At 41.4% G+C, this 13,133-nt stretch overlaps 1 protein-coding gene across 2 annotated transcripts in view; it reads right to left on the bottom strand.

Moving 5' to 3' along the window:
* Positions 1-6,248: 6,248 nt before the first annotated feature.
* USP13 (ubiquitin specific peptidase 13) overlaps positions 6,249-13,133 on the bottom strand; it is a 138,621-nt gene continuing 131,736 nt past the window's right edge. For both annotated transcript variants that reach the window (XM_036757748.1, XM_036757747.1), the window contains 2 exons: positions 8,138-8,222; positions 6,249-6,941 (listed from right to left, as the gene is read on the bottom strand). In XM_036757748.1, coding sequence (XP_036613643.1) covers positions 6,848-6,941; positions 8,138-8,222 — 179 coding nt within the window. In that variant the 3' untranslated portion in view covers positions 6,249-6,847. The remainder of the gene's footprint in view (positions 6,942-8,137; positions 8,223-13,133) is intronic.

Raw genomic sequence — 13,133 nt, 5'->3', positions numbered from 1 at the left:
GATTTGTCATTTTTGTACTGAAAAGATTTGTCATTTTTGTTCAGTTGTCGGGAGTGTTATTATGAGGACTTTCTCCATCAATGCATTTCTCTTTGAGTTTGTACCTTGGAAAGGATCCCTAACCTGGTACCCTTGAACTTGTGCTCATAATATTTTGATAATTTAATTATAATTGGTTTTCTTCTTAATCCTGTGTATTTTTTTCATTTACAAACATTATCCTGAGAAGGGGTCTCTAGTCAGCATAGTGAAGAGTGAACAGTATTTAGAATCAGGAAGACCTCAACTCAAATTCCACCTCCAACATTTTCCAGTTGGTGAGACTCCATTTCCTCATCTGTAAAATGGGACTGCCAGCACCTCACAAGGATTTGTGTGAGGATCAAGTCAGATACAAAATGCACAGTGCTTTGCAAACTTTAAAGTGCTATATAAATGTAAGGCATAATTATGATTATTGAGATAGGATCTGGACCTGTGATTTTGCTGATATAAGAAACTTTCAGATGAGAAAATTCCCTCTACCAATGCAGGTTAGCTCTCTACAACTAAAAGTTCCAGTCTCCTGACTTCACCACCATTCCTCAGCTTCCATCTCACCCTGGAACATCCTTCCACCCCTGCAGCCCCTCTTTCCCATTGGTGAATTCTTTCCAGAACCTCCATTTTGAGGAAGGGTCCAAGTTGGCCATATGTCATTTCCCTTAGGGCTTCTTCCCTTAGGCTCTTCTTCTGACTCTCTGGACTTCACCAGACTTCACCATGCCCTAGAGTGGGTATCTCCCTCACACTTCACCTCCTTTTGCCTATTATCCTCCCTTATTAACATGTAAGCTCATCGAGGGCAGGAACTGTCTTTGTATTTGCATCCTTCCTGCTTGTTGACTTTACAACGGAGGTTCTTAACCTTTTTGTGCCATGGACTCCTTTGGGAGTCTGGCGAAGCCTATGGACTCCTCAGAATAATTTTTTAATCCATAATTGAAGTGAATGCTACATTTTAGTTAGAAGTTAGTGAAAATAAATGTGTAAATTTTTTGGCTCATCCATGTTTACAGAAGCCCTGAAATCTATCCATATCTTAGAGAGTTTCCTGGGGGCACTGGAAGTTGTGACTTGCCCAGAATCTCAAAATCAGGATGTCAGAGGTGAGACTCAAATCCAGGTTTTGTAGGTTCCAAATGCTGCCTTTATGATGATTAATATTGTTGAGGATGGTGATATACTTTCTATTTTTAAAGAGGGAATAAAAATGGGCAAGAAACTTTCAGGGAAATGATATGCAGCCTCTGTTTCTACAGGTCAAATTTCTCCCTTCCTCCCAGATTGTGAAGCTTAAGGGAATCCCATTCCAATGAACACCATGATGACATGTGGCTCTGGAGAATGTGAACTTCCCATGTCTCCATGAATCATCCATGGCAACAGCCCTGATGATTTTATAGTGACTTTTCTGTTGAATGGAAAACCCATCCATCTCCATGCCAAAGACACGATTTAGTATAGAATATTTGAAATCTCAGTGTAGTTTAAGACATTCTTCTGATGCTCGAGAGGCAGGATCTGTACTTTTCTGGGTATTTTTCCTTGGATCTGGGAGAGTTGGGGGAGAAGGGAGAGGGTGTGGGGAAAACTCTTTTTCAGGGTTAAGTGGTATGCTGACAAGGTCCTGTAAATAAGGCAGATGCTGAGATGTCTTCAATTCAACAAATATTTATTAAACACCTACTCTTTGCCAAGCACTATGCTAGGCACTGGGGACACAAAGCCAAAAATAAAACAGGCCCTGCCCACAAGGAGCTTCCATTCTATTAGTGGGAAAGAACAAACACCAAGCCCCAGAACTTGGAAACAACCAATAATAATAGCCACCCTTCCCCATGGCACCCAGCCTTAGTCTCACATTACAGATCTTCATTAAAAAACCTAATACAATGAAGCACCTTGGATGTCCTATTAAGTGACTAAAAGAGGAATCTACCTATTTGCTCAGCACACAGTCGGTGTTTAATAGATGTTTGTTGAATTTTTTTCTATTTCCCTCCCTCTTTTAAAGAGACCATTAATACATCACATAAGATCAAAATAGATTCCTAGTTTGCTGTGGGTTTATAAGTCAGATGAGATTAAAAATCTGGAGCTAGAAGAGACCTCAGAGGTCATCTAGTCCAACCCCCTCATATTACAGATGAGGAAACTGAGGCCTGGAGAAATTAAGTGACTTGTACAAGGTTGGAACATGGGTCTTCTAACTCCAAACCCAATGTTCTTTCCACTGCCTTGAGGCAAAGGTGAAATATATGATGCACTGCAGAAACTGAAGCCCAAAGATTGGAAGGCTTGCCCAGGGTCACTGAAGTAAGAGTTAGCAGAACCAAGATTCAAATCAAGATCATCAAACTCCAAATGTAGTGGTCTTCCCACTTCTCCACTCTGCCTCCTCCTTAGGTCAAGAATAACGACTTGAAAGTGGAAGTCTTCCAAAGAGGCACCTTCTTTGGTAGCTCTGGTTCTCCCCACAGATGGATAGCAAATGGTATTTACATAAAGAGATTTCCAATAGCCATGTGATGAGAATGCTTGCTCACCCATAAAATGTTCCAGTGTGCTAAGAGTGTCTCTCACACAAAATTCCAGTTTCCAGTTGAAGTTCATTTTGTATCCACGTGGAAGGTTGGATGGCCCATTCCAAGTCTACTCCTGGGACAGCTGCCATGTTTCTCAGATGATTCTAAGAGGGGTTTGTTTGGTTTTTGTTTGTTTAAAAAGGCTAAAAAGGAAACCACTTGTATTTGATCTAATCAAGAATTTCACATCCTGGGACCTGGCTGGGGGAAGGAGGAGTGGACAGGTATAAAGCCTGTCTCTGTAGAAACAGCCCTTTGTTTTGTAAGGCAGATAAAAAGCAATATTTGTGCTCTCACATCCCAATAGCAGGGTCAGGCAGAAAAGGAACATCTTTCTGCTTTTACCTTATACCCCATTATCAACAGCTTTTAAAAAGAAGTTTTACATCACAGAATAGTGCGGTATAATGTCCTATTTTATTCAACATATACATGCTGTGTTCCAAGGCCTTTGGCTCTATGCCCCAGAAAATGCTGACTTTTGGACATTAGAATCCCATCCCAAGGCCCACACTGGAAGGGAGCTTAGACATCAGTCATCCAGACCCCTCCTCTCCTTCCTTTTAAAGATGAGACAACTTCCCCAAAAAGAGGAAGTGACTTGACCAGGGTCTTACATGGAATCAGTGGCAGAACCAGGGTTCAAACCAAATCAACCTTTTCTGGCTCCAAGTCCAATGTTGGTTACATTGTACGACCTCAATCCTCAACAACAACCTTGAAAAAAAGTTTGGATGTTTTGTCATTTGTCATTTAAAAGCTCACAAGCATAGTTTCCCCAGGCTCCCTTTCTCTAGCCCCCCTACCAAATCAATCTAACCCCTCAATGTTTTGTTGCATAAAGGAACTACCACTCTATGCAGGGTAGCAGAGGAGAAAGAACCCTGGCTCCAGAGTCAGGATCTAAGTTCAAATTTCCTCCTTGACAGTTACTATTTATGTGACATTAGAGAAGTCACCTAACCTAGCTGGGCCTCAACCTTCTTATGATGGGATTATGCCCGAAGGCCCTTCCAGCTCTGCAGCTACAAACCTATGGTCTGGGAGTCAGGAGAGGGAAAGGCTGAGGTCAGGAGTCAAGCAGACCTGGGTCATGGTTTTGGCTGTACTGCTAAGCAGTCGTGTGACCTTGGGGCTCACTTTCCTCATCTGTAAAAGGAAGGGCTTGGATTGGATAAATTCCAAGATGATGGCAGCTTGGTGACACGGTGGATGGAGCCCTGGGCCTGGAGGCAGGAAGACCTGAGTTCAAATCTGATCTCACTAACTTAGCTGTGTGACCCTGGACAAATTACTCTAACCTCTGCCTCAGTTTCCTCATCTATAAAACAGGTATGATAATAGCACCTACTTCCTGGCGTTACTATGAGGATCAAATGCGATATCTGTAAAGTGCTCAGCAAACCTTAAACCCTATATAAATTCCAGCTGTTAAAGGACCTTAGGGGTCATGCAGTCTAGCATCCTCATTTGACAGGTGAAGAAATGCCTAGCCCAAAGTCACACAGTCAGTGACAGAGAAGGGATTTGAACCCAAGGCCTCTGACTCCCAAACCAGAGCACTTTCCACTGTCCCATGCCATCTCTCAAGAAGTCCTGGGTTCAAGTCCTTCCTCTGACACATACTAATTGTGTAGCCACAGACAAGTCACTTAACCTCTGGGGGACCCAAGCAACTCTCTAAGAGTAAGAATTATTGATCTCTGCTGATGGAAGAAGTTTCCCACGCGGAAGAAATCGCAGCTCTGGACCAATTTTTTTTGAATGGAAGGTAGGAAGGGAAGAAGAAAGAGAGAAGAAAGGAAGGAAGGAAGGAAGGAAGGAAGGAAGGAAGGAAGGAAGGAAGGAAGGAAGGAAGAGGAAGGAAGGAAGAGGAAGGAAGGAAGAAAGAGAGAGAGAAAGAAATGGAGAGAGAGAAAGGAAGAAAGAGAGAGAGAAAGAAAGAGAGAGAGAGAAAAAAAAAGCTATTCACTTAGTCCTAGGGACCCCTATTACTTTCAAGTGTTTTAAGAGTGCAATTTACTTGTGTCCTCTACCTCCAAGCTAAAGATCTGTACCACCCTCTGGACCAAGAAGTCAGATAGAAAAAGTGAAGGCATCCTCTCCATCTACCTAATTTTAATTGATAGCTTTCAAGTCAAAGAAACTACCAAAGGAGAGAACGGAGTGGGGACCTATCATGATTTAACAATGCCACCTAACATCTGCAGAGGCTTGTCCCTTTAAAGTACCAGGATAAGCATCATTTCATCTCATCCTCCCTCAAAACAGAGAGGGAAAACATTCTTCTCCTCATTTGAGATAGGAGGAAAAGTGAGGTGCGGGAGAGTGAAGGGATTTGCCCAAGGCCACCAAGCCAGTGCAGGGCAGAGTCTGGGGCTCCCAACATTTTGCCTGGTGTGCTTTTCTCATTTCACCATACTGATGCAGCATGGTGAACACTGGACTTGGAGTCTGATGATTTGGAGCCAAATCCAGGCACTGCCACTTAAGAGCCGTGTGACCTGAATCGTCATATCGCCTCTCTGGGCCTCAGTTTCTCATTCTGCAAAATAAGGATGTTGGACTAGATGACCTCTAAGGTCCCTCTGAGTTCTAAATCTGCAATCCTATGATCCACCCTGTTACTGTCCTCCTTTGGGAATATCTGGGTCCTGATTACCAAAAGGCTGTTTCTAATTCAGCACATGTGCAGTTGGACTCATGTTTTATCCAGAACAATCAATCCCAACTCACTTGGAGGAATAAGTAAGAAATACCCTTGGAAACTTGGGGCAAGGCAGAGGGAACATAAGAAGAAGTTCAAGTTTCACATGACTTTAATACCAATTCCAATAGTCCCAAAGGTTCTGATCTGATCCCAGGCTGCTAATCAAATACTGCCCTACGGAAATAATCAGACTGATCTTTTCATAATGTAGCAGCCAGTGAATTCACTCCGCCTTCCAAAAGTTCCCATGATCTCTGCTGGCCAAAATGAATAAGGAGAGAAAGGGAACCAGGAGAAAGAAAGGGAGAGTGATTAAATAGAAGAAGGACCCAGAAAACATAGGGGAAAAGGCTGATGAAATACTCTGGCAGAGAGGGCTGTGACCATTGGCCCTGCAAGCTCTTGGGGACCTAACACATGAGGATGCACCAGAAAACTTTGATGAGGATCAATTAGCCACTTCACTAGGAAATTAAGCCCATGCTTTTGGCAAGACTTGTGATAATTCACCACCTTGGGCGAAGCACCAGAGCATGCTACAAATGCATGGTGGTGGAGAGCTGGGGTGTCACTTATTCAGGGGAATTACTCATAGCAGCTAAATGGACACACCCCTCTTCACTCTTGAAATCTAAGTGGAAAGCTGAATTCTGATTGTTCCTGAGGTATAGATCCCTTTAAAGGCTTGGACGCTTCTTTCGGCCACACCCAATACCAAATGGTTCAGCATTTAAAGTAACTCATCCATTGAATCTCAAGTGGATTGTACAAGATAGTCAGTCTCTCTCTCTCTCTCTCTCTCTCTCTCTCTCTCTCTGTCTCTGTCTCTGTCTCTCTGTCTCTCTCTCTCTCTCATACACACACAAACACACACACACACACACACATTATGAATATTGGATTGACTCTAATTTAAAATATTTTCATGGCAGATCTTCTAATATATTACATATAGATAGATCAGAATTTATTATCTGTGATTAGGCGGCGATGGGGGTGGGGTCAAATCTAAGGCCAATGTGAGACCACCTCTATTTTTTCCATATGAGGTAATATGGAGCTCTTTCTTAGGATCCAGCAGGGCCCTGCCAGTGGGAAACATGAATTGGCTTCAGTGAAGATCTCTAACGGTTATTCTGGGCCCCCAATGCTCAACGAGGGCTCAGAATTCACTGCAAAGCCCTTTCATATTTTTGGCTTTTGGGTAGCTCGCCCAATTGGCAATCCAGAAGCTTCTGAACATCATTTCCTTGGATGTTTACCAAAAGAAAACAATCAGTCGTCTAGGATGACAGAAGAGAAATTTGCCGGCTACTACTCCAGAAGGCATTAAAAAGCCAAGGGGCTCTTCAATTAAACTATAAATACCACACGGATTCCTGGGTGTTTGGCAGTTCCAACTTTTTTCCTTTGTCTTTCTTCCTCTTCTTCTTTTTTCTAATTTTTTTTTTATTTTTTGGCAAATTATGAAGGCATATGGCATCTTCTGGGCAAGGAGTATATCGGAGGCCTAGCTTGATATCCTGTGGTAAAAGTACATGTAGCCCAGGTCTTTGGGGGGCCTTTCTGAGGCACACACTTTATGGTCGTTGTAAATCACCCATCTGCAAGGAAAACATAGAAGCAATGATTGCATTTACAGTTGATTCAAATCAGGAGAACGTTTTTCCTCCCAGAATTAAGTTATTATTCACACAATAATAATAGCCGACATTTATATGACACAAGGTAATGGGGAAAATGAGCACAGACTTCAAACTGGAAGAGCCCTCACAGGCTTCCTTGTCCAATCTCTTCATTCCATAGAGGAAGAAACTGAAGTCTAGGAAAATTGGGGGACTTGCCAGGGTCCTACGTCAGAGTCAAGATTTGAACCCAGGTGAAAAGATCGTCACTCTCAAGCTTTGGAGGGACCTCATCAGCCATCTAATCCAATGCTCATGGAATCCTCAGGGAGGATTAAGAGACAAGCAAGTATGTGTCAGAGGCAAACCTCATAGTACTCATACTGCTGTGAGTAATTCCCCATAGTCCTTACTATCAATCTAAAGAGGCTATCGGCCTTGCCTTTACAAAAGGCAGCCCCATTCCAAGACCAGCCCCAAGCCTCTAAGGCTATTTGATACAGCAGAGAGGGGATTTAGGTACACACAAGGCAAGGCCTGGTAGGATCGACTTTATGTGTGATTCCATACGAGTTGGTACTTACAACCCTTCTAGCTCTTAGAAGCTGGCCTTACACAGCTGAAGTGACCAAAAAATATGTCATCCTAGTGCCAACCTGATGATCAAGATGTTCAAACTTAGTCATGCTGGTTGTTGGATTCCAGGGATGCCTGATGTAAGGCCTTCGTGGAAACCTGACCATCTTGGAAGAACCCACCAGACCTGGTGCTCTACAGGCAAAACCTTGGAGATTCTAGACCCATTTTAATGCCCTGATGAGTTGGAAAGACCTGACTTCAAATCCTGTCTCAGGCACTTAACTGTGTGATCCTGGGCAAGTCGCTTAATCACTGTCTGCCTCAGTTTCCCCATTGTAAAATGGGGAATAACACCTACCTCAGAGGGTTAAAAGAATGTATATAGAATGCTTCAAAAACCTTAAAAAGCTATATAAGTATTAGCATCATCATCATTATCATTAAGCATCATGGAAGAAGCTCATGGAGAAGAAAAGTTGTTAAAAATCCATCATCACTAAATAACCAACACTGCCCAATAATGAATGCTATTTGGCTGAGCCAGGAGCGATTTTCTGAGAGCTAAGCCCTTTTTTTCTTTTCCAAGATGGACTCACCTGCCTTCCTTTTTGATATGACAAACGTAATGACCACTCATGGTGGACGGTCCCATGTGGCTGATGAACCCAAATAGCTCATATCCTGTGAAAAAAGCAAGTGGGAATAAACATGATTGAAGGACCAACATCCCCAGAAGTCACCTGTAGCTATGTTCAGCAAACTATGAAATACTTAACAGATCACATGAGCTTCTACAGACACTCAACATTGCCCCACCACCACCACGCCACTCTCTTAAGAGAGGTAGTGTAGCATATTGGAAAGCGCCCTGGAGTCAGTTAGGAGATCTGTTTTCAAAGCCCACTTAGGCACTTTCCAGCTGTATGACAATGTACAAGCCACTTCACCTCTCACAGTCTCAATTTCCTTATTTTTTTAAATTAGGGTAATGATGTTACAATTCTTAAAGAACCACAGACTTGACTTACCATGCCCACAAAATACAAAAAAATCAACCTGAATGATTTGTAATTCAACAGTAGTCGAATTGAAATACATGTAGCATAAACCACCAAGACACAGCTCAAACTAAAAGTAATATCTGCATAGGCAAATATGTATATACATATACCCTGTGACAAGCTGCCTCTAAAGGGGAAAGAAGGGAGAGAGAGATGGAGACAGACACACAGAGACAGAGACAGAGACAGAGAGAGACAAAGATATGGAGTGAGGGAAACAGAGACAAAGAAAGAGAGATGGAGGGAGGGAAAGGGAAGGAGACGGAGACTTGTGACACCAAAAAAAAGTGAAATAACCCCTACCTTCAGGGAACTTAAACTCTAACAAAGTAAAGAACATGTATATGTCTAGCTACTTTATTAGATTCCATTTAGTCTTGGACTATACTTCTATATCCCCCAGAATGCCTAGTATAGTGCTTTACATATAGTAGGTATATACAAGATTCAGACAAAATAGGCACAAGGCAATCTTGGGTGAGGAGGAACCAACAGCTAGGGCAACCAAGAAAGGCCTTCTTCAGAAGATTATATTTGAACTGTCAAACAGCATATGGTGAAGGGTCAACATTTCTGGGGCAGAGCACCTGAACCCAAATATCACCTAACATGCCAGGCAGATAAGCCCCAAGACCAGTCAAGACTCAAAAGACCCAACACTGCACATCAAAAGTGAGCCTGAGATGCATTTTCTCCCCTTTTGGTTCAAAACCTCAGGCACACTCAGACAATCATAAAAGCAAACTAATTAAAAGGAAAATGTTTCCTTGGCATAAATCTAAATCATATAATTAAAATTAACAATGTTTATCAATACCAGCAACCATCAAATGCATTATTCAAGACCCCCTGCTAGAAGACAGCCCCAATAAGGAGAATGTAGCTCAGATGATTTCCAAGACTTTCACAGGCGCCAGAGATCTTAATGCACCTCTGTGCCCAAAAAGAAAATCAAAACAGATCAATCAAGGAAGCCGCATCACCACACACACACACACACACACACACAGACACACACATACAACTGAGGACTCCCTGTTCCCCTTCCCCCATCTAGGTTTTCTCTCCAAATTAGTCTATTTAAAGTCAGAGATGCAAGGCACAGTGGATGGAAAGAGGGACTAAAAGTCAAGACGACCTGTTTTAAACCCCACATATGGCACATACTGGCTGTGTGATCCTGGACAAGTCAGCTTATCTCTTAGTGTCCCTCACAACTTGCTAAGACCAGTTACTGATCTGCACTGGTAAAGGGAGTTTTCACATTGGGATGAATTCCCAATACTACACCAATAAAATCACAGATCCGGATTAGGAAAAAAAAAAGTGGAGGGCATACACTGTGATTGATTTCTTTTGACAGGAATATTCCTCACTTAAAAGAGATGTCTCCACTTTGTTAATCTTTCCCACTTGTACAGGGTGTCCCAAAAACCTTGGTGCAATTTTAAGCTATTAAAGCTTTAAAATAGTTCTAGAAATAGACTTAGTTTTAAAAATAACCATTAAAGCTCAAAACTACACTGAGTCTTTTGGGACACCCTGTAGCTGGCACATAAACAAAATAAGATAGCCCCGACTTTTAAACCCCTGGTTCACAAATGATCCTACTTACACAACTGGCCATGCCAACTCTACTGGGCCATGGCATAATTCCTCTCTCTCTCTCTCTCTTTCTCTCTCTCTCTCTCTCTCTCTCTCTCTCTCTCTCACACACACACACACACACACACACACACACACACACACACACCATAAGCTCTGATGGAAAAACTTAGAATTTTAAAGATTTGGACTTATAAGTGGAGGAAGCCATCAAAAAAAACAGGAGTGGTAGAACAGACTGTCAGGAAGAACAGTTCTGCTGTTATATGTTGGCCCTTGTTCAAAAGCATCTTCCTTCACATTGAGTTATTTTTCACTTTGCTTTGTGTTTGACTTCCTAAAATTCCACCAAAGAGAGATTCAATTGAGTTAACAAGGATCCTTCTTTAAAAATGTGGAATACTCCAGAAGCCCCTAAGGAGATATCAATCAGTCACACCTTAATGTGATTTTTTGGCCCCATAATTTCACTTAGTCTAGATTCTCAGGGATAACTCTCCAATAAAAGCTTCCCTATTCCAACTTGGTTTTAAGAGAATGGGGGCCCATGTTTTCAAGACCTGCCCAGGGTATTGCTTTTTTATGGTCACATGCAGAAAGCCTAGAGTACAGAAACTCAAGACTACCACCCTGGTCTCTGAGCTTGGACAATCCTCTTCACCAATATTATAAATCATTGAATATCCACTTAAAACTTAAGAATATCAAAAACAGTTAATTTTTAAAATGGAAGATCTGCAAAAAGTATGATGAAAATGACAACTACAGAGAAGTATGAGAAGATTTACATGAACTGATACAAAGTGAAGTAAAACCAGATGATCAATATAAACAGCATATAAATAGAAAGACTAACAACAAAAATCAAACTCAATGCTATAGAATTACAATGAATGAATTTGGCCCCAAAGAACACATATGAAAAGAAACTTCCTTCTTTCTTTGGTGAGATTGAGCACTGTGGGTATGGAACAGTCAGTTAGTGAATAAGCATTTACTAAGTGCCTGTTATGTTCTGGGCACTGTGCTCAGCATTGGGGATAAAAAAGAAAGGCAAAAGACAGTCCCTGCCCTCAAGGAGCTCACAATCTAATTAATTCACAACATTTGGTTTAGTTGATGTATTGGTTAGTTTTGTGGAACTCTTTTTTATTCTTTGTTTTATATGATGAGTCTCTGAGAGGAATATTGGAGAGGGTTATATTAGGAAATATAAATAATATAAACACAAAAGATATTGATAATTTGGTTTATGTAATAAAATAGTAATAGTAATATATAATGAATGTTACATATAAATATTATGTAATAAATAATATGTAATAATAATAGACTACATTCCTCCAACAATGCTATTCTACAAGTCACAGAATAATACAATCTCTGAGGAACTAAAGGTATTAGTCACCCAAAAGGCAATGGGTGTACTGAGTAAGATGCAGCATATTACCAATGAGTAATTAATTACCCATGATCATGCATACAACCAGAAAAAAATACAGACCAGTCATAGAGCAAGAGCAAGAGGTAACTCTCGGACAGCCTGTGCACACACTGATATCTATACAGTGAAAAAACATTTGGAGAAAGGGCCACAGCATTCATGGTGGACCCCTGGTAGGTGATTTGGCCATGGAAAAGAACTGAATAGGATGAGAGACATGGATAGATTGTAATCTTCACCACTAGAGTGACTACCCAAAATGAGAGATTACAGAGCCATCAGAGCATCTTTTTCTTCTCAGTATTGAAAGATCAATTGTAAATTCACAGAATAAATCTGATAAACTGACTCCAAACATTGAAAAATATCATATCCCCAGTTTTGAATTTTAAATGCCCTTCTCCACATGAGAAGCCAGGAGGAATCAGGCTAGTACTATAATACTGGAATGGTCAGGTGTTTCTCCTTTCCCCGTTTCTGCATATAGGAATCAGGATCTGGCATTATTTCAGAACTGACTTCCCCCACCACCATCAATCTCCCTAAAAGCTGCATCTCTGGTATCTGTTGAAAGTAGGCTCCTATATTATGCAAAAGAATTCTGCATTCCTCTCCCTTACTAGAAAGCCCTCCTTTTAACAAAGAAGGTCTACAACCAGTGCACAGATGTGACTAGAATAACATAGGAGGGGTTCTGACTAATCACAACCTAATCACATTTTAACTGCATTAGTAATCAGTGCCTTCTTTTAAAAAAAAGCTTGCATTAAGTGCAAGAAAGAAACACATTTTACAAATGGCAGAAGCCCTGAAAGGCCAGACTTGAATGTCTCACTTTCTACCCTTCCACCCTTTTCTTGTTGCTTATAAGAAACTTACGGCGCTGCCCCCAAAATGAGTGCAAAATGGCAATGAATAGTGAAGGACCTTTCTCTGCTGCCTTTCCCCCTACTCTCCAGCAAGAAATAGGAAACCACCATCTCTGAAAGCAAAAGGTATTCTCCAGGCATAAGTGGCAGGCCTTTGCTCAGGGGGCACATACAAAATCCCACCATAATGAATGTCATCACAGAAAGGGGTACTCACAAGGAGACCTATCCTGTGATCACACAGATAGTCCATACTGACAGTACTTTCTTGAGCTAGTACTGAGAATTCCCTCCAATGAAGAATTTCATGAAATAAATGCCATCTTTCCTTGCTGTCTATGAGAGGCTTTCTAATTAAAGTACCTAAGTTCTTGCTCTTTTCAGAGTACTCTTCACTCATATTCCAAGAAGAGCAGTCTGTAAGGCTGAGCCCTAGCTAAGCTTTTCTCAATTCTTTGTTCTGTTAGCAAGCAGCAATTATCCTTCGCCAGCCCCTACCCTCCCTAGCAAAAAAAAAGTCACAACTACCCCCCAATAAGAAAAAAAAATCATAGTAACTCAGAAACCATCCATCTAAAGAAAACAGGATCCTCATGAAAGAAACTAGAAGTGA

This window comes from Trichosurus vulpecula, chromosome 4 (assembly GCF_011100635.1).
Source record: "Trichosurus vulpecula isolate mTriVul1 chromosome 4, mTriVul1.pri, whole genome shotgun sequence".
In the NCBI taxonomy this organism is placed as follows: Eukaryota; Metazoa; Chordata; class Mammalia; order Diprotodontia; family Phalangeridae; genus Trichosurus; species Trichosurus vulpecula.
The sequence above is the reverse complement of the archived record's forward strand: the minus strand, read 5'-3'. Positions and strand labels throughout refer to the sequence as shown.